Raw genomic sequence first — 21586 nt, 5'->3', positions numbered from 1 at the left:
AATAATCCTGTATTTTGTTAGGTGTATGGAAAAAGAATCCAAAAAAGTACAATGTCTTGGTAAGCAAAAAAAAGAGAAGAAAAAGACCTTGTCTAGTATAACAATAACAAACCCTGGTCCATCCAGCTGAACAATATTGAAAAAACAGAGCCCCGCTCTTCAAGCCCTAGACGCGGGTTCCCACTCAGAGCAGAGCAGAGGGGAGAGCAGACATGGGGAGTCAATATGTCAGCGTTTAAGGATGTCCCGCGGAGCTGCACAGGGCTGTCAGGGCTCCATTCAGGTTCTAATGGCCCCCCGAGGAGGGCTGTCTCTGGGGCTGAAAGGGGCCCGGAGGCCCCGTGGACGTCCCGTTGTTGAAGGTGATCGTGCGCTCTCTCATGGACGCGCCGTGCCTTCATCCCAATGACAAGAGCCATAAAAGAGCATCGCCATCGCCTTTACCGTCGCTTCGCTCTCTCCCTCCACCCCCCCTTCACCCCGTCATTTTTTCCCGACCTCAAAGAAAGAAAAGAGGGCTAATTGTTTGTTGTGAGAGCCAAAGATTATGGAGCCTCCCCTCTTACTGCTTCATCCTCCGCTACCTCTTTCTCCTTCATTCTCAGAGCACCTCTTCCTGTCCAAAGCGTTCATCCCAGAACGGACAAAAGAAAAAGTAAAATTCAGTAATTTTCTTGTGGAATGTTGACAGATGGTGGAACCGACGTGCACAGTGGCAATGTAACCGACCAGGAAACTGTTGAGGGTAAAGTAGTTGAAAATGTACAAGTAAAAATATTTGTAGGAGTCAAAATATTTATACAAACATGGTACACGTGTATAGATATAAACTCCTTTACTACTGTGTCAGTTTCTATAAATTAAACGGTTTCATACCAATCGACTTACAGGTCTTTTTAGGACTCAAACCGACGATTCTAACTATAAAGTTTATGCTTTGGGCAGTATACTTCCACTCATCATGTCTCTTCTCAGGGAAGCTAAATGACTTATGCAACCTTCCCCCAGCTAGGTGATTAAACCCAAACCATTTGTGAGGACCCCAGTTGGGTTAAGGGAAGGTTTGGCATCACACTTTAGCGCTGCTATGCTTGTGAAGGCATCACTAACAGATTATTCCTGGCAAATGCAAAGCACTCATGTTATTTTACGTTATCATTGTATAACTATAACTATTTGAGGCTTGTATTCATTCAAAGAGCACTAAAAGAGGCTGAAACACCTTCTTTCGAGCGTTGTCTGAATCATGTCTCATGTCAGCAAAACCCCTGTGGGATATTCAGTACACACAAGGACAAAAAGGAGCATTCAGGAAAGGAAACATTCGCCTCCACCAGTAACCCAAAACACCAGCAGTCCCCTAAAAATGCAAATTTGCAAGTTGTCATCTTTTTGATGTTGCCACCCCTCCCAAACAAACCTTCCTCTGTGTTAGAGGTTCAACGGCACGCAGTCCCGAGGACAGGAACACAGGCGTGTTGATATGCAGGCCCGGAGCAGCAGAGACAGCACAGAGACAGATGGATGTCACAGATAACAGATCCACATCTCCTCCTGGTGCCTCTTATCACCGGGCCTGTTAGCATAATTAGAGGCTTTTGAGACCCCCCCCCCCTCCTCCCCCTTCCACCCTCCTCCCCTCCCCTCTCCTTACGACTGACAAAAAGTATAATTGCGACATTAACAGCGACAAAAGACATGTACAAAATAAACAAGTAAACATAAATAGACAGAAAAGACTGGGGGTTATTTTTGTCCTGTGGGTGAGAGGAGAGAGAGAGAGCGAGAGAGAGCGAGAGAGAGAGAGAGAGAGAGAGAGAGAGAGAGAGAGAGAGAGAGAGAGAGAGAGAGAGAGAGAGAGGAGAAGAGGGGGGAGGGGAGGGTGAGAGACAGTTTAACCAAATCTGCTGTCAGTCACAGTCAACTGGTGTGACTGGGTACTCTGAGGCTGGTCCTGTGAGCGCCTGAGAAACACAGAGCGTGAGGCCTGATTGTAATTATGCTGGAACTAATATGCTTTTCAAAATGAGCCATTATGAGCTAATGCTGCCACTGCCAAAAGCCTGGGCTGTTTTTTTGTCCCTCTGTCTTGGATAGTTTGCAAAGGTAAGGCTGATATCCAGGCCATTGGTTATGGTGTTAGAGACATCCTACAGAGGCTGTACTGTACATTACAGCAGCTGTGTTGGTGCTGGTAGCTCGCCTTTAATCTCTGACACGTGTAATCAAGCATCTTTAAGCATTAACCTGAAATATCTCACACCGTTTTCAAATGTGGCAGCTTTATGTTGATCCTATATGAACGGCTGATGGGTTTGAGATTTTCAACTTCTGTTCTAATCTAGCAGTTGTTTCCAAGACAGAAATCTCTACTAGTATTCCAGCCTGGGTCCATCAGTGAAAAATAAGACAAGATAATGCTTTATTCATCCTCAAGTAGGTACATTTTGCAAGGCCTCATAGGTAAACAGTGTGAGGTCATGACTGCCATGACTACATTGACCAGTTCAGCCAAGGAGACAGGAGTCCAGTTAGGACACATTACCTCAGCCCCTCCCTCGCAGTGGCAAGCGACAAGGGATAATAAAGGAGAAGAGAGAATGAGAGGAGGAGAGTGTCCAAAGAGGGGTATGGAGGGGGGGGGGGGTGATGAGTGTTCCATCTGGAAGAGCTGCAGTGTGTGTGAGAGAGAGAGAGAGAGAGAGAGAGAGAGAGAGAGAGAGAGAGAGAGAGAGAGAGAGAGAGAGAGAGAGAGAGAGAGAGAGAGAGAGAGAGAGAGAGAGAGAGAGAGAGTGTCGGACCAACCTTTCATTGGGACAGGTCTACAGAGAGCCTGTCCCATCCCAGCGTTTCAGTCTGCAGAGGAGTCTAGTCCTTCTTGTGGTTGATCTAGGTATCGGTAGACAAATGCTCTCAGTGTACATTCTCTTGAAACAGGCACAGCATAAATCACAGTTTCACTTTAAACTGTTGCCTTGAAAGAAAAAAAATTGTCCCATCCATTACTCATGAGATTCAATTAGAGGCTGCCTGTTAAGTCATTTGTTATTTTTAGTTCAAATTCTTTTTATAGAAAGATGGCTATGATGCTTAATATATAAGCAACATATGAACGGTCTGGTTTGTATTTGCATTGCAACCATCCTCATGTTTAAATCAATGAGAGAAAGGGCTGCAAGGCTCCTGGAGGGGGATAGCAGCAGTAATCATGGCAGTTGGATAATACGCCTCTAATTGACGGATGAATGCTGAGGAGATGTTGGAGCTCTTTATCAATATTCCCAGAACCTACAAATGGAATTAGAGCGAGCGACGGCTTTATATGAAGGTCTAATCACGATGTTACTCATTGTTTCAACGTGGTAGTGAGAGCTGTCTGAGAATTGACCTCAGGATCCCGTAGGGGATTGTGGTTTGTTTCAAGGTAGTTAGCTTTCATCTCCTCCAGTGGTTCTGTCCTTTATCAACATTGCCAGCATGCTTAAAACCGCGGAGAGAGGCGGGCGCGTTATTCAAATTACCGAAGCTCGCTTGGCTGTGAAACCAGTGTAAAATGTTTCATTACTCTTGCTTCCTACCGACCAAACCACCATTAGGACTCAAAATGATGGGGGACCCGGGTTGGCTACCCAGAGACATATTTCCAGAGCAGCTCCTATATGTGAAGAGCATTATATTTTCAGCCGTGCAGTCACAATAAGTTACCCAGACACCTGGGCCAGCTCTACCTTGCGCCGACTCTGCTTTGCACCGGCACGGAGAGGAACCATGTGTTCGCACTGAATCCTGTTTCTGTCACAAGCCGTGTTAGCCAGGATGTACAACTTCCTGGTTTTCTCGATGAATCTTGGCACCCCTATCACAAGATGTTGTCTCGGAGATGAGTCCTTCCCCCCGAACGCATTACCTGTTCGCGCCAGTGTCCGAGATATTACCCACCAAGCCATGCTCATTGGCAAGGCAAGCTGTTGTTGACCTTCACTGCCAAATGAGGTAGAGGTTTGTGCGTTCGTTATGGAGGTGGTTTGTAGAAAAGCACAAAGACTGTGTCATAGACAAAGGGAAGGGATGAAAACCAGCAAAAACAACATGTAGAATTGTCTGTCTGGTTTAAAACCTCTTAAGCACCCGTCAGCTTCAACCCCCCTTCGCCCTCCTCATCCCCCGCCATCCCTCTGGAGGACACAGAGGTGACTTTGGAAAGTGATCTATAGACCGCTGTGCCAGTCTCAAGTGCTGTCATGGTGAGTTAGGCGGGGGCAAAGCTCCGCCCGCATCCTCATGAAAACCAACAAAGGGCTATGTGGCGTATGTACATATTCAACCGTTGTATGTTCAAGGCCATCCTGTGGTAACCTCGCCGTTGCCGGCGTCGGCTGCCCGTGCCGTGGAATCCATCTTTATGAGAAGAGGAGAAGGAGGAGGAAGACGGAAGAATTGATTTAATGAATGCGGCCTCATGTCCTGCAGTCACATGTAATCCGCGGAGAATCGCGGAGCGTGAGCTCAGGGGGGACGGAGAGATGGCGACAGAAGACTCATGGAGTGGCCTGTCATGATAGTCTCCATATAATCCCCTAATTCCTTGTTTAATTAAACTGCGGAGCTGGCCTTGAATCGCAGCCAGCACGCTTGCTCTTTTATTCCCACTGTTGTTATTTTGGGTGTGTGTCTGTGTGCAGGGGTGGGGCAGTTCTTTCTTTTGTCCATTTGGTGTGTTCCAGAAATGGTGGCGTTTTCTTTTTTTTTTTAATGTAATTTTATTAAGTAGATTAACTGTGCACACATACGCAGCTAGCAGGCCTATCGAACTGTCTTTAGCCTCCACAGACCTCCAGGAGATTGATGGTGGGTTATTTCAGTGGAGTGGTGTTCCTGTTTGGAACCACAGGCTTATGCACACCCTCTCCTTCTATATCTGTCTCTGTTCTCTAGCCTTCTCTTTCTGGACTGCGCATGATGCAATCCATCCATGCCTGGAGCAACACTGGCATGTCTCACCGCCTTGTCAACATCTCAATGAGGAAAATATGAAATTTTATGACATGGAATGAAAAGCACCATGTAGTTTGAATAAACATGCAGAGGAGGTGAAAATGATGCAATTTTCTAAATTCAGTTATGATGCTAATGTACTGCGGTAATTCGTATTTGCTGTCAGAAAATTCTCCTGTCGGCCTGGATTGTGTGTCTTTGTGTGGATATCTCTGTTCCTCAAGCGGAAATGCAGCTTATTTTAAATGCCCTAAAAAAGTAAGGCGAGATATGTTGTAATTCATTAAATGACAGCACACATAAACACATGGGACTGAATGGTTAGGTTGTGATATTCGGTGTTGTATGTTTCTGTTTGTGAGCTCTGTGCCCTGGGCCATAGTGGGAGAATGGAGGGGAGGGCAGCAGCAAGGTGGCCTGGTTAGATTACCCCCCCTCCCACTCCCCCTTCCATCCCCCCTCCCCCCTCCCCCCTCACAGCCACCCTCCAGCGGCCCTTTACGCTCTCCTCGGGCCCTCAGGGGCCCCTCTCCAAGGCGGGATTGTGTATCAGGCCTCTTATGTACTGTCTAAATATCCACAGCATGAGATAATAGTTGCTCTGTTGTGCTTAGAGACAGAGTGGAGGAGCTGTCATCTGAATCCTCTTTGAATCTGAAACCCCCCTTCATTAGACATGAAGCCCCCAGCCACAGCAGTGCGACTGAAGTGGGGGTTGTACCAAACATAGGTTTATCTCCAATCTGTACATGGTATACCTTTCCCTATAAACATAAATAACACAGGGAACAAGGGTAAATACTGCCTTCTAGAGTTACATTTACCTGCAGTGTTGTACCACATAAAAGGAGCTACCAAAACAGATGGTATTTTCATTTCCTGTAATGACCTTTACCCGGCCTGCCTCTCTTCCCTCCTCTCCTCTCCTCTCCTCTCTTCTCCTCTCCTCTCCTCTCCTCTCCTCTCCTCTCCTCTCCTCTCCTCTCCTCTCCCCTCCTCCCCCCTTCCTCTCCTCCACTGTGGCCCAGGTAATCGCACAGACGAGGGCTCGGATGTGGAGTCGGAGCCCGACCTGCCCCTGAAGAGGAAGCAGCGGCGCAGTCGCACCACCTTCACGGCCGAGCAGCTGGAGGAGCTGGAGAAGGCCTTTGAGAGGACGCACTACCCCGACATCTACACTAGGGAGGAGCTGGCCCAGAGGACCAAGCTCACCGAGGCCAGAGTACAGGTGAGGGGTGGAGGGAGTCACGGCTTGTGACACACACACATTCTAAATCAGCAAAGATTTGACGCAAACATGTGAAGGGAGAAGCATATCTACACACAACACACAAGCACACACTCGTACGAACTCAAACACTTAGACGCACACACACAGACACACACAAAGTAGATACTAGCACATGGATTAAATGGTATAGGTTCTTGGCTCCCCTAAGTATATATTTATTTACCTTTATGATTCATCCACTTTATTGTAGTAGACAAAACAATTTGATTTAGGGGTCCGAAATTTTAGATGAATTTTGTTTAGAAAATCGTTTTATACCAAATCCAGATACAACATTTATTTTGAGCTATAACAGAAAGGGATCGGGCCATAGAAAAATGAAAGAGACATGTCCTCCCAGGGGCATGTCCCTGTATCTGAGTCCACACCCCACGGTTGTGCAGTCCTCCTCTCACCTAGAAGGGGGCGGAGCAGAACGCCGCACCTTATCACACCCAGAAGCTCTGGAGCCGTCAGACAACCAGAGCACCAGCTGGTTTAATGGAACACTGAAGGAGAACACAGCAGTTATAGTAGCAGCTGCTCTGGTGGAGTTTAGGAGAGGATGGTGGGGGCTGGAGGGGTCAGAGAGACAGAGACGCAGAGAGACAGAGGGAGAGAGAATGAGAGGAGGGGAGAGAGAGAGGGAGAGAGAGAGAGAGACAGAGAGAGCAATGCGTTCCTGATGGATTTCTCATTCCAGCGTTTGGCCAGATTCTCTTCCCATCACTTTCAAGCTTGCCGCCGCTTGTAAAAACCCTTCTGCGTATCACAGCAGGTCCCTCATCCTCTGCTTGGACCTCATGCCCCGACAACAACATGAATCAATCAGACACTAGCTGGAAAAAAGGGTTCAGGGCAGCCCTCTCTTCTAACCACAGTCTCTGTCTGTGGGCCAACCCCCCCCTCCCCACACTGCTAACATGCATTCGGGCTAACTGATTCCACACATGTCCCAAAATGCTAACATGTACGTCTAAATGGGCGGCGCTGCACCTAAGAGGGTACTTTGAGGGTTTCTTCTCGAGCTTATTTTATTGCAGTACATTAAGATTTTTTGAATGTCTGCGATTTGCTTTCGAGGCCAACTTGGACCGAAGACCGAGGACTGAGTCGTTCCATTTTCATTCCATTTCAGTTTTTTTTTATGACACAGTAATGGACAGTGTTTAAAAATACACATTTATAACTGATTTATTACTCTTGTCATTTATGGAACATGAATGTAGCATCCAAATCCATCTTGGAAAATAATCAGTAGTCTTGATTGATCAAGTTAGAATGACCCAATAAAATTCACAAGGATTGGCCAGTATTGTCACACTGAAACCCCGTTTAGTTTCAGGCAATTAATAAGAGACATAGGACGTGTTGTAGGTCAATAGCTGTTGGATTTTCATAAAGAATCTCTTGAGGAATTTAACTCATTGTGTGTATGGCCACGGATTTCACATTTTAATGTCTCAGCGGGACAAAAATAAAATTAAATGAATAAGGTCTTAAAACTGAGAGGACAGTGTTTCCTCGTCAGGAGATAATAGGCCTAAATTATGTCATGTGCAAACCTGAGGTATTTAAGTCATGGATATAATTGTTAATGCAGTTTTCCTCATAATCTAATTCAGAAACGCTTTGAAAGTCTCCAAAGGTCAACTCAAACTCAATTTCCTTAGAAGGTCACTCCAAGAAAAGGGAGTCTGGGTAACCAAAGTAAATAATGGCCTGCAGTCTTCTATGTTAGCCGGCCGGTTAGGCGAGAGAGCTGGGAGAAGGACTAGGGACACACTGAGGAGGCCATTGAGGAGCTTGTCCTTTCCTTTTTAAGGAGCCATGTGATGTATGGTAGCGTCACCGTCTTTGTTAGATCCATGCCTGACAGCGAGCGTGCACCAGCTACACCTCCTCCAGCCTTCAGAAACACAGATCCCCTTATCGACCCACCGACCCCTGGAGCTGGCACATCCAGTGCAACAACAAACCTTCTTTGCCTGGGTGTTGGCGTGTGGATGTGTGTGAACTGGAGGGCTACTTTCCGTTTGTTTGAAGATGTCAGCCAGCTGTGGTTTCCTCGGAGCGGTGGGTGCTCCGAGGGCCCCTGTCCAGCCAGCAGACAGGAGATCCCTGGGCCCCAGAGACGACCTCCACAGCTGCAGGGACGCATCATCCAGATGTCAGCCACTAGAGGCTGGGGGGTGCTGGAAGGGAGGCAGAGAGGCTGGGAGGTAGGTTAAGAGGTTAGGAGGGGAGGTAGGACGGCAGAGAGGCAGAGAGTTTAGGATGGAGAGGAAGACGGAGGTAAGAGAGGCCAGGAGGGAGGTTTAGAGGTTAGGAGGGGGAGGGGAGGGCTGGGAGGGAGCTTGAGAGGCTGGGAGGGCCGTGGGAGGGGGGGGCAGTGTTGGGGCAGTGGAGTGCAGGGTCTCTGAGGCGCTAGCTTCTCTTCTCTTTCATGGTCACGGTTGGTTAGGAGCCCGGGTGATAATGTGTCAGAGTTGAGGCTTTTCACTGCTGCTCAACTAGACCAGGCTGGTTGGCAGACTGTCTCACTGATATTTAATGTGTTTGACATGGCTTTGACTCACACTCACGGCTCATCTAGCCAGCTGCTAGTGTCTGTGATATGCTGACCCTGTGTCAGTCTGCAGTAGCAACACTGCCTCACACAGCCCCGGGCAGGCCTGTATGGACGATCTCGTCCCTAAATAACAGGTTGTGGGAAATGATCCATAACGCTTAGATATGCGTTTAAGACCGCGTGTTTCTGTTTGTTGATAACATGTGTGTGTGTCTGTGTTTTTTTGTGGGCAGGGTTCGGTGTGTTTTTTTTTGTGTGTACCTGTTTTTTGGTTTGTGTTTTTGTGTTATATGTGTGTGCGTGGGATTGTGTTTATGGCCCTCAAGACTACCTGGCCCCTTATCAGTGGGCTGCCAGGCTACGTCCTGCTGCCTCCACTGGCTCACTTCACCAGCTGTGGCTGTTCCACACGCCATCAGAACACACAGCATCTCTCCCTGCCCGTCTCCTCAGGAGTGTGGACCAGGTGGGGCTCTGCTGTCGGCCAGACCAGAGAAGGCTCAGGGCTCAGGGGGGTTGGGGGGTGAGGGAGGGAGGTAGGGTGCAGACCAGAGGTGGCGGCCCCTGCAGTAAATCAGCTCTTAGGCCCGCTCACACATGAAGTGAATTACATTCTTTTCTATTTAAGATGGAGTTTTTCAGGAGGCCGGCCGGCTCCTCCTCTTGCTCCTCCTGCTCCTCCTCTTCACCCCCCCCCCCCCTTCCACCTCCTCCAGTGCCGTGGACTTGTCTTCCTCTGAGCTCTGCTGCACGGCTCGCTTTGCCAATCAGCCTCATAGATCCCCTTTCACAGGCAAACGAACGTGCCGCATGTAGCTATCGTAGTTAGCGGAATCTAATAAGGTATGAGCATGGGCTTTTTATGAGGCGTAAAAAATCAATTTGGCAAGAAGTTTCTCTCTCTTTCTTCCTCTCTCTCTCTGTCTGGGGCTGAGCTCGAGGGTGGGTCCTGGGGAAGCAGACCACAGAGGAGTCTCCTCTCCGCTGTCTCCACCGGGCCACTGTAGACACCCAGGTGCTCAGCAGGTCAGCAGGACCTCGGAACTCCTGCAAACCCTTCTATGTCCTGGGTCGAACTCAACCCTTTCAGCGTTTTCTCTGCAGTGACTTTCCAACGGCATTAGGCACATATGAAAGATATGTGGAGATTCGAATCAGTCGCTATTATTTGTATTAATGGAGCTGAGCTGCAAACTGCTGCCAGACAATTGTTTGCTAAACAAACAAAGGATCTCCTAAAGAAACCCTTTTTTTCTGCTAAATAAACACATTGTCATATGTTATCCTATCCAGAGAGGATCCTAAGACACATGCTAGAGAGACACAGTGAGACACTCAGGTTCCTCTGGCAGGAGAGAACAGCTCAGTGGGTTTGGTTTTTGACAACAGCACCCAGCCCACCCAAACCAGTGGGTGCCTGTGTACCCTGCCACTCTGCGTGTATGGCTCATAAAAGAGGTAAATAGGATTTATGTAGATTGCAGAAGAGAAATTGTGCGTAGTGCACCAGGCAGGATGTTCTAACAGTTTTCTTATTATTAGAATTTAAATGACTTTCCTTCAGTGCCTCTGTATTCCTGATGCTTATCGAGCTAATCCCGCTCTCCTCTCAAATTCACACTCCAAGCTAGTTTAATTAGCATAGTGCCAGTCTGGAAGGCAGAAAGGCAAGCAGACAGACAGACAGACAGACAGGCAGGCAGGCAGGCAGGCAGGCAGGCAGGCAGGCAGGCAGGCAGGCAGGCAGGCAGGCAGGCAGGCAGGCAGGCAGGCAGGCAGGCAGGCAGGCGAGAAATCTGAAACAGAGGGTGGGGGGGGGGGGCAGAGGTATGGTCTGGTAGAAGTAGGAATTTTGTACCTTGATGTGTGTAATACTCCACTGTGTGGATGGAGAGATTGAGTGGATGGAGTTTTTTTCTTTTTTTTGTTGTTAAAATTCATGTTCTGGTTGTTTTAGGGCGCCTAGATAAAATGTGGACTGTTGGCTTCTGAATCTTTATCACTCCACGATACAATTACCCTCAATGCCATGCATGGCGGTGTTGTGGTAGGGTAATTGTTGATGGGTGATAAGACAATCGCAGCCTCTGATCTGCGGGCAGAGATACCATTGTTTTGTGTTTACTCTGAGTAAGACCCAGAGTCATGGGGAGCTAGATATGAAACTAGGGATGCACCGATATGGAATTTTTGGCCAATACAGATAACCGATAACTCTTTATATTTGGAAGCTGATAATCGTCACACATGACAAATTGAAAGCCTGAGTCTAATTACAAAATCAAAAGGCAAACAAATACAGTGGACAACTGCTTTTATTAAACCTTAACTGCATAAAACATCTAGATTTTTCTTTTAACAAAATGGTCAGATTTCTTACATTTACCAAAAAATAAGCGGTACAGTATGCCGAAATAATCCATAATTTATTGGCTTTAATTTTTCTACCAAATATTCTTATTGGACCATTAACAATAACACAACAAATATTGCCAATATGGCCGATACCGATATGGCCGCCGATATATTGTGCATATGAAACAAGACTGCAGCCTCTTTCACCAGAGATAAGCACTGGTTTATCAAGGCAGCTTGTAAACAGGCTTGGGGTCATTGCATTTGATTTCCGTCAGTCTACTCAGTGATCTTACTGTAAAATGACTGTAAGTAGTATAATGATTGTGTTGGATTGATGAAACCCTCTCATGTTTACTGGGCTCTGTGATGCTTCAGCTCCTCTCACTCCTCTCCTCCCCGTCTTTCTTCTGGTTCTCCCTCCATTCCACGCTTCCTCTCCTCCACTCCCCTCACGTCTCCCCTCCGTTCCTCTTCTCTCCTCCACTGACTCCTCTCCCCCTCTTCCACTCCATTCCTCCACTCCTCCTATCCTCCACCCCTCCCTCCAGTCCTTCATCATTCCATGTCTGTGTTCAGCTCAGCAGCTCAAAGCTCACTCTTTTGTCTCAGAGGCCCTGCTAAGCTAAGCTCTATTCCTCTGAGATGGGTTAGCGTTGCCCTGGCGCCACCCCCCCTCTCCACACACACACACACACACACACACACACACACACACACACACAAACACAGACACACACACACACTCCTACCCCCCCTACCCCCCCCCCCCCTCAAAGACACTTCATCTCCCAAGCTCCATCAGAATGGCTCAGTGACTACAGGCTGTTCCAAGTGCAGGAGAGGCTCAGCTCCTCCAGCTCGCCTCAGCAGACGAGAGCCGCGTGGCTGCCTGGCCAGAGCTGTCCTCTAGCTGGATAAAGACACGGAGGGGCCCAGTCTCTCTGTGCTGCTCCGGGCCTAAACTGGATTCAGGAGGGGAGAGGAGAGTCTCTGGTCCAAGGTGACTTTGTCATCAGGTTCCAGAGCGCAGCCTCAAATCCTCCTGCAGCTGCAGGCGGTGTTGCTGTGAGTGTAAATTAGTTTGTGTGTGTGTGTGTGTGTGTGTGTGTGTGTTTGCGACGTGCTTGTGTGTGTACCCACTTGTGTGAGTGGGTGTGATGTCGAGTGAGTGGGAGTGTGTATGTAGGTCAGTGTGAGTACGTAGGTGAGTGGGTGTGCGTGTGTGTGTGCTTGTGTGTTTATCTCGGCCTCCACTTAGATCAATGGTCGCTGAAGTAGCACATTTCAAGGCCAGTTAAGCAGTGAAACACTCCTCCTCGACAACATAGCACCAGTGACCAGGGCACACTTAACCTTATATCTGCCAGCTTTGGAATGCTACAGGCTCGGAAACCTCTGGAATTTCAGTTTGCATGACTTCTCGGGCACCGTAATGGGCTCATTCAATTGACCCTGAATGAATTCAGTTAGATTCAGATTCAACTTTATTTTGCCATGTATACGGATACTAGGAATTTGATTTGGTATTTTCCATGCACACCTGCACGAGATCTCCGCGGCCGCTACACACGCGCCACTTAGAGAGACAAGTGCTGCTTCCCTGACTCCCGTATCGTTAAGGTGGAGGGCTGCCTGTGGTGGGTGCCTGTTGGCAGGAGGACTCCCAGACTGGGAGCCCCTCTCTGGGTGTCCATCATCACAGCCTGGAGGAAGGCAGGTGGAGAGAGGAGAGAGGAGAAACCGTCTGAATTAAATGTTTTGCCCACATCACAAAGGGCGGTCAGAAAGAGAGGGAATAACGTTGCGTCTGGAAGAAGAGACAGGAGGGAGAGGAAGCAGGGAGATGGGAGAGGAGGGAGGGAGGAGGGAGGGAAAGCGAGAGCTCAGTGTTGTGGTTTCTTGGTATGCTGCCATGATGGAACACCTCCTCAGCCACAAAGAGAGCAGGAAGTAGAAAAGGGGATAAAAGGGGGTGTTGTGGTTCAGAGGGTAAAGGTGAAGTGGCACCGCGGGGCGGAGTGAAGGGGGTGTGTGTGGAAGGAAGGGGTGTGGCCCCTCCCCAACTCCCCCTCGCGGGGGGATGCAGCTGTTTGTCTTCTCCCAGCAGGAGCTTAGCCCTGGGTCCAGACCCAGGACTACGCTCCACTACATCCCAATAGTAGGCTTGTCACTGGGGCTACCGTGGCTAGCAGCTCCCCCTCCCCTTTCCTCCCTGGCTCTGCTGGAGCAGCTGACTGCAACGCTGGAACTCCAGAACAAACAAACGACAACGACAACCCGAGAAGGAGGAAGTGATAGCCATGTGGGGTAGGCTCCCTGCTGGGCCGTAAATGCTGCAGTAAAGATGTTCCCTTCTCAGTGATGTTCAGAGCCCAGCGCTTCAGGGCGCTGGAGCCACTCGATATCACCCACATCGGAGTTCAGAGGTTAAACAAGACTGTGAGCAGGGGGGAAAAAAGCAAGCCGGTGGCTTTGTGGATGGGATGTGCCTTTGGTAACCTGTAAGGTATTAAACTGGGGTGCGCCGCATGTGATTGAGATCTCTCCGCGCGTGAGTTCTTGTGAGTACGTTTGTGGGCCTCCGGGCTGAACGAGCGGAGCCGGCAGCGGCGAGAGTGTCCGTGTCTTTTAGCCCCTCGACAAAAAGAGTGTTTGCTCTTTAAGAGCTGTTTAAAAAGGGACGCCCCCCTCTTTGTGTCCAGTGTTCTCTGTGGCGTATGGAGGCGCTTTTGTTCCCCGCTTTCATCTGCTCTCACAATAGGCCGGCCCATTTCCAACACAACGGTAGATGAACTGTGCTGACAGTGTATTAAACTCTGATGAATTGCCTGTGCGCGGCATAGATCAGTGTTCTTCAACCTTTGGCACATACTGGTCCCAGGCCTTGTCTTGGTGAAATGAAACAGGTTGCTGGCTGTATGGACTCTCTTTTCAAACGGGGACCGATTATATTAGCGTTTTGTTGAGGCAGAAACCCCCTTTTTTGAAATGTGTAAATCGCGGCGGTTTGAAAGTGAGGCTGTTTAGTCGCATTCATTCTAGAGTTGACATTGTGCATATGTGGTTTGAAGTTGTAGACGTTTGAAGCGTTTTGTGTCAACAGGACCACTTGGCTGTGCAGAAGAATAACTCAGATAAGATGAATGAAGGAGCGCTTTGCATTGTTCACTTTGTGGGAATCAGAATCATTTATTTGTATTTCTATTATCATATAATAGAATCTTATGACATTAGATTAAAACAAGCATCCTCAGTCTTGTTTATTTATATTACACAGACTGCACGTTTTTTTTTGAATGACGACTAAATCCGATCATATCTTGTACACAATGACTCTGTGTGTGTCTCTGTGTGTGTGTGTATCTGCTCTAGCCGGTGCTTATCCCCCATGGTGGCATTCCTCCCGGCCTCCTTTAAAGTGTCTAAATGGTTCACAAACATGCTCAAGATGTGTGGTGCTGGGGGCCAGGGAGCTACCTCTGACCCTGTAATGATTTCTCCCTTCTGAAGGGGGCTTAGGGCGGCCTGTTGACTCAGAGCACAGCCTCAGCCACTTAGGAAGAACAACAGGGACACAGATCTGGGCCTGCGTGGGAGCTCCCACAGGCCCAGTTTCCACACTGTGTCGGAACACACGCACACACACGTGAGCCGATGCATGCATTCATGCACGCAGACACACACACACACACACACACACATACATAGATGTACATTCACACACACACACAGGCACACACACACACAAACCACACAGGTTTTAACAGCCCAGCCCCTGATCCCTCGCCCTTGGATCAGGGCTGGCTCTCTCACGCAGGCTCTCGTCCTCTCCTCCTCTGACCGTCTCCCCTCTCCTCAGGTGTGGTTCAGCAACAGGAGAGCCAGGTGGCGCAAGCAGGCCGGAGCCAACCAGCTGGCGGCCTTCAACCACCTGCTGCCTGGAGGCTTCCCGCCCACAGGGATGCCCACTTTGTCTTCGTACCAGCTCCAGGAGGCCAGCTACCCAGGTGACGCTCTCTCACGGGGGGAGAGGCCCTCTCCTCTAGAAGGAGTACAAAATTAGACACTGCTAGACCCTCAAATGGGGCCTGTTTGAATGGGCAAGTTTGTTCTATGGAGTTTAGCTCTATCTGTAAAGTGATTATCCCCGTGCTGCGTCGCAGCTGTCTGTCCCCCGGTCTCAATATGGACCGTACCACACTGACGTTTGCCTTAGGGTCAAACTAAACTTAATCTAATCTGGCTTGTTCTTGGGTTTGAAGTATTTGTGGTATGTCTGTGTCTGTTTAATGTGCATGTTAACCGTCTTTTATTTCACATACACACCATGTGACATATATAGGATCCATACAGGATGCAGTTAAGCCTACAGTTAGTCCTTTGTTGTAAAGTGATGGTGACGTTGATCCAGTTTGCTGGCATTTACAGACTGTATATTCAGAATCAGAACTCCACAGTCGGTAGAAGTCCACATTCCATAGAACGTGAACATGAAAAGTCCATGATTTTACAGCCCATGAACAGAACACCTAGAGAGTAGACCAGAAAACATTCTAAAACAAAGTCAACATGGAATTTAGATAGGCAGCTATTTCTGGTGTTGCCTTCTGTCTCACTCATGCTGTTGTTGTTGTGGCTGGTAGTATTGATGCTGTTGTTGTTGTTGTTGTTGTCAGATGGCAGCAGTACGCTGCACCGCCCCCAGCCCCTCCCTCCGTCCTCCATGCACCAGGGTGGGCTAGCAGACACTAGCTCCGCCTACGGCCTCTCATCCAATCGCCATGGCTTTGCCAGCTACTCAGACACCTTTATGAGCCAATCAGCATCCAGCAACCACATGAACCCGGTCAGCAATGGTCTCTCCCCACAGGTAGGTCTAATTCTAGAGTTTTTTTAATGTTCGTTCCTCCAACAATGGCTTGGTTTCTCTGATATGGATTAAGCTTGTGGACAAAAATCGAGGACAATCTTTAGTCCTTGGCCATCCTCAATGTGTTCTCAGAAGTCTTCACTTAAAGTAATATAAACTGTCATCATTTATTAATTTAGCAATATCTATCAAAAGAGCGCAGTTTGAAATTGCATTTCACTAAGATACCATTTCACTTTCTTAGAGAAACCAACTAGGGCCCAGTAATATGTCTTAACGTAGTCTTTTCTGCTGCCTCCTAAAGCTCTGGGTTTCGATTGGCTCTTATAAATTGGAACAATTGTCAAACAATTGGCTTAACATCAACAAATTAAAATCCATCTTGATAGGGACACATCTGTTCCAAACAGCAGTCTTCACTTTCCTGGGACACGGAAATCCCGCTCAGAACACTGAGAACACATGTGAAGGAAATAATTAGCTCAAGCTTATAAATGTAGGCCCTTAATCTGCTTCGGGTAATTGTTTGGAATTGGAAGACCCCTATTACTCTGTGTGAGCAATATTGCTCAGTGTTAGTCTCGGGGTTGTGGCTCAGTGGGTGCAGAAGACTGTTGATCTTCCCTGCTGCCCTGGGCATCCCCTCATTAAGTTGACCCCCCCTCCCTCCCCTCCTCGTCTGCCCTCCTCCCACCATGAACATAGCACTGAGTATCACTCCAGGTAATGAACTGCCCTGCTGTCCTAATGGAGCAAGGGATCAATGAAGACATTTTGATTTGTCATCATCCGGGTGATTTTCTTCTGTTGTAAAAAAAAAAAAGCCTGAGCCAATTTCTATGCCCCACTGTGTGTGTGTGTGTGTGTTTTCTGTTAAAGCTGGGGATTCAACTTGTTATCCTCTTTGGGCACCCCCCATTAACGAGTCTTTAAAATAAGACCCTCTGCTACTAAGGGTTGAGCCTTAAGTAGCACAGAATAGGAAAAATGATTTGTATTGATGCAAATCTTGTGTGAGAAGAGCATTATACACAATTATCCATCCATACTGGCCAGTCCTGGCCACCCTCACCAACAAGATGTGGTTAACAAGCAGAAAATAAGATTGAAATGGTGTGTAAAGAGTTGAAAATGAATTTCAATGCTGCATTTGTCCGCAATTACCCTCTCGTTCACACGTATTTCATTGGAAGCTTCTTTTTTTTCTTCTCTCTCCCTTCTTCTTCTTCTTCTTCAAATATTTCTGAAAGCAGATTGGAAACATTCTTGGTATTACCCTCTTTCTTTGCGGAAAAAAGCATTAAGGATTTTGTGACAAAAAGGAGATTTTCTCTGCTGCTGGAGAGACTCAGGGTAACATGGAGGCTCACAGCGTGTTTGATTGTTAATCGTGGCACAGGGGCTTTAAGTACTAATGCTCTCCTTGCAAACCTGCAGAAAACACCAGCTATACCAGCTGCTTTTTTCATTAACGGGTGTCCTTAACACTGGGAGGGGATATAGCCACAGCACCACAGCAGCCTGCAACCCCTCTCTCTCTCTCTCTCTCTCTCTCTCTCTCTCTCTCTCTCTCTCTCTCTCTCTCTCTCTCTCTCTCTCTCTCTCTGTCTCTCTGTCTCTCTCTCTCTCTCTCTCTCTCTCTCTCTCTCTCTCTCTCTCTCTCTCTCTATCCCTCTCTCTCTCTCTCTCTCTCTCTCTCTCTCTCTCTCTCTCTCTCTCTCTCTCTCTCTCTCTCTCTCTCTCTCTCTCTCTCTTCCTAGGCAGTCAAGAATGTGTTTGGATAATAAAGGCTTCCTGTTTAGCAGTCAGGATTAGGACAGGAGCCTTTGGGAAAACGTACAGAAGAGGATTGTGCAGAATTCAATAATTCTATCAAGTGGATTTTATGTATCTCTCTTTCTTCCTGTTTATATCCAATGTGACGCCTTGAGAGGAGCTTGAGGAAGGGTGTGATATATAATGATGCAGTTGATGTGACGGACGTGAGGCGTCTGCATCAGTCCAGTGAGATAGGACAGTCTTGGGGAGTATCAGGTGTGGAGGGTGGACCGTCATGTGGCATTGCTATCAGCCTCGCAGTGGGGGAGATACATCTTCTCTCTGACAGACAAATGAGAGTTCACACCCTGCAACAGCTCCCTGTGAGTTCCTTCGCCGAACACACGCACACGCCCGCACACATGCGCACACACTCACAAGTGCAGCCTGTCTGAAGCGATCTGTCTGCAGTTGAACAGATGTCGTCTCCACTTTTCTCAGAGCACCTGATCCTGAAAGTTGTTGACAGGATGTTATTTGACCTAGATGGACAGTGATTTTTGTATTTATATACAGTACAGTTTCACTCCCTTCTCTTCCTAAATGTAATAAACCCCCCCCCCCCCCGCCCAATACAAATTGACTCTCCGTAGCAGAGATGGTGATCTGCAGTTGTATCTAGTTGCCAGTCGACAGCACCAGTGAGGAGCAGGTGTGTACTCGTGTGTTGGTGTAAGCGGGGCTGTTTTCTCTCTGTTCCCACCACCGTCCGTTACCAAGATTGACAAACATTCTATGATTCCCGGTAAATGGGACGCGCTGGCGATCTGCCAAGCTGGTAATGGAATCCTGCTGTGCCTGGCATTCCCGACAGGTGCTCGCATCCATCCCGATCCCATAACCTTCCCCCGACAGATCCCTTTCCCCATTACAGCCAGGAGAAAACGGCATCCGCACGGCACTGGGGCTGTTGTTCCTGGCGGGGTGTAAGTTGGTCTGGCTCTGGAGAGGAGATGGATGTGTCAGAGGTGGTGGGATAAGCCACCTTGTGGACTCCAATGGGCTGGAGTGAGAGAAGAGGAAGAGAGAGAGAGAGGGGAGAGGGGGGGGGGGAGGTGAAGGGAAGGGGAATATAGAGAAAGAGAGGGGGGTGTTGGTCTTGTTTCATTTGTTGCCTCAGCAGGTGTTAGAATGAGGGGGAACAGGAGGAAGTTGGAGTTGAGGCTGCAGAGATTGAAATGACGGTGGTGAAACGTTATTGCTTTTCTGCCAGAGAGGACATTTACTACCATCTAGACCTCTCCTGACTGAGGATGATTTTTTCTGTTGTCAACAACAGCTATTTCAAGAACTTCTCATTTCATTTGGAAAAGGATTCGGAGAGAAAAGATGTTGTCATGGCCTGCTTTTTTAATGATTGGTTGTCTGTTACTTTGTTTAACTAAGCAGAACATAAATCATTGTGTTTTCTGGATGGAATGATAACTAGCAGCATAAGATCTGTTTTCTGCAGCTGAGGAAGGCAAGCTGACGTCATAGTTCCAACATTCTGGGATGTGGCTCTGGAGGACAGACAAACGAAAGCCAACACAAAGCAGTTAATCAGCAAACCTTTACGTACCTTCATACAGAATAATAAAATAAAGAGGATATATATTTAGGAGACAAACACTGCCTCAAAAATAGAATGATGTTTCTTCTCCAAGACCTGATAAAAGTACTCTCACATCTCGAGAACAGACACACTCAGGAGAACAGTTTGGGGTTTCTAGCCTTAAAAGGAAAGAAGCGGTCTGTAATGGAATAAAAACAATGGAAAGTTTTGACACCTGTTCTCTGGGATACTGAATCTGAAGATATATGAAGGCCACACACTATGGTGTTTGGTCTCACACTAGCAAGAAACAGAACAGACATATTACGGAGATTACGGTGACGCTACAGGCTGTGAGTGCATCACCTTGCCGTTGTATAACCTCTACACTGTGATAAATCTAGATTTTTGTGAGGTTAGTGAGTGACTTCCTGGTTCAGCTTACAGTTTGGAATAGTTTTATTTTTTGGAATGAGAGAAACTGGATTTAGCATGTGTTTCAAGAGGGCATATGGGATGTGTGGGTGTGGCCTGGGTCTTCACACACCCACCCACACCACACACATGCACACACACACAAGGCAAGCACACACACACACACACACACACACACACAGGATCAGAGGAAGAGCAGCTCTCACCCCTGCTTCCCTTTGATCCGTGTCCCCAGGCCTGCCTTTTCCGCGACGCTCCGCACCACGCACGCTGACATCACGCTCGCTCGCGACTCCCCACAACTGTCTGACAGAGATAAGCCGGGGAAGACTCGCAACCACACTGCCTCACTTCCATTAGCCGGCACAGGCACTCCTTTCTGAAAACGGGATGAATTATATTTAAGAAGCCAACGTTGCTGTTCGTTCCTTGCCAAGAAAGAGAAGAAGGGGGAAAGAGAGAGGGAGAGAGAGCTGTAGTGTGTGCGGGAGAGAGAGGAGAGGGGGGGAATATAGATACCAATTTAAGAGCTCCGGCTCTACTTCTGCCCCCCCACCCCCCTCTGACTTCTAACAAGACATTCTGCACCTGAATACTAATGAGAGAGGCGATCATGTAGTCCCACATTATTAAAACTTGGGCATTAAGCCTCTCACCGGGCACCATGTCAGCTGGCAAGCTCTGCTGACAACAAATCAAAGGGGATGAGCTCATAGCCGGCATTCACAGCTCAGGCCCTCGCTGAGCAAGAGGGGGAATACATACTGGTTCATTAGAACTCCCATTAAACAAATACTGTTTCAATTTGGCAAGTATAAAAAAAAGATGTAAGAGGCTTTCGGAAAGAAGAAGAAGAAGGAGGGAAAAAAACGAGACCTGCTTTTTGCTGCTGCCAAGAAAAATCAAGGGACTGTAAATCATATCCAGTGGCTAAATGTGTGTGTGTGTTTTTTATGCATAGATTATCAGTGTTGTGCTGTAATTTAGCAAACCTTTTGAACTCTGAAGAGATATGTCTGGTTTGACACAAACACAACACACACCATGACTGGCATCCCCTTCTATTCCAGAGCTAGGAGCTAGGAACAAGGAGCTAGGATTTAGGAACCAACTAGCTATTTATAACAAATAAACAACGAATAGCCAGTTTAAGCTGCAGTTCTCATCCCACATCCCAGAGAAACAAATAGTGTATGTGCTGTACGACATATCTCGCCAGAAGTGTCTGGTTCACATCACAAACATCCCATGGCAGCTTTAGGTTATACAGCCTGACTGTAGAAGAGTACAAGCTTCTTCCTGAGGTCATACAGTTTCTCCGACTAACTGCTAACTAGTCTCTGGGCTGTGATGTTTAACTTTGATAACTAGTCTCTGGGCTGTGATGTTTAACTTTGATAACTTGTCTCTGGGCTGTGATGTTTAACTTTGCTAACTAGTCCATGGGCTGTTGTTCAGACCCATCTCCATGTCTCTGCCTACACCTTCAGTAGCCAAGTTAAGCCAGTGGGCTCCTTTCCATCCATTCCAGTATATATAAATGTGGATATGGTTTCTATTTATTTCCCATCTCGTATTTCACCTTCCAACCTTCTCTCTCCTCTGTTTCGGCGTGTCTTGCCAAGAGTGTGTCTGATTTGCTGTTGCTCCCCCCCCCCCCCCCACACACACACACACACTCATTTTTTTTCTCTCTCTCTCTCGCTCTCTCTCGCTCTCCCTCCGTGTCTCTCT

At 47.8% G+C, this 21586-nt stretch overlaps 1 protein-coding gene across 2 annotated transcripts in view; it reads left to right on the top strand.

Annotated features, from left to right (window-relative positions):
* The window catches only part of pax7a (paired box 7a), a 47661-nt gene that overhangs the window by 14793 nt on the left and 11282 nt on the right, over positions 1-21586 (top strand). Inside the window, exons 5-7 of one of the 2 annotated variants that reach the window (XM_084704187.1) lie at positions 6024-6223; positions 15055-15202; positions 15872-16065. In XM_084704187.1, the coding sequence (XP_084560313.1) occupies positions 6024-6223; positions 15055-15202; positions 15872-16065 (542 nt within the window). The remainder of the gene's footprint in view (positions 1-6023; positions 6224-15054; positions 15203-15871; positions 16066-21586) is intronic. The other variant, XM_084704186.1, reaches the window with a different exon arrangement.

Source organism: Hypomesus nipponensis, chromosome 9 (assembly GCF_054491055.1).
Source record: "Hypomesus nipponensis isolate SF chromosome 9, ASM5449105v1, whole genome shotgun sequence".
Classification (NCBI taxonomy): domain Eukaryota; kingdom Metazoa; phylum Chordata; class Actinopteri; order Osmeriformes; family Osmeridae; genus Hypomesus; species Hypomesus nipponensis.
This window is presented reverse-complemented; position numbering and strand designations above follow the sequence as displayed.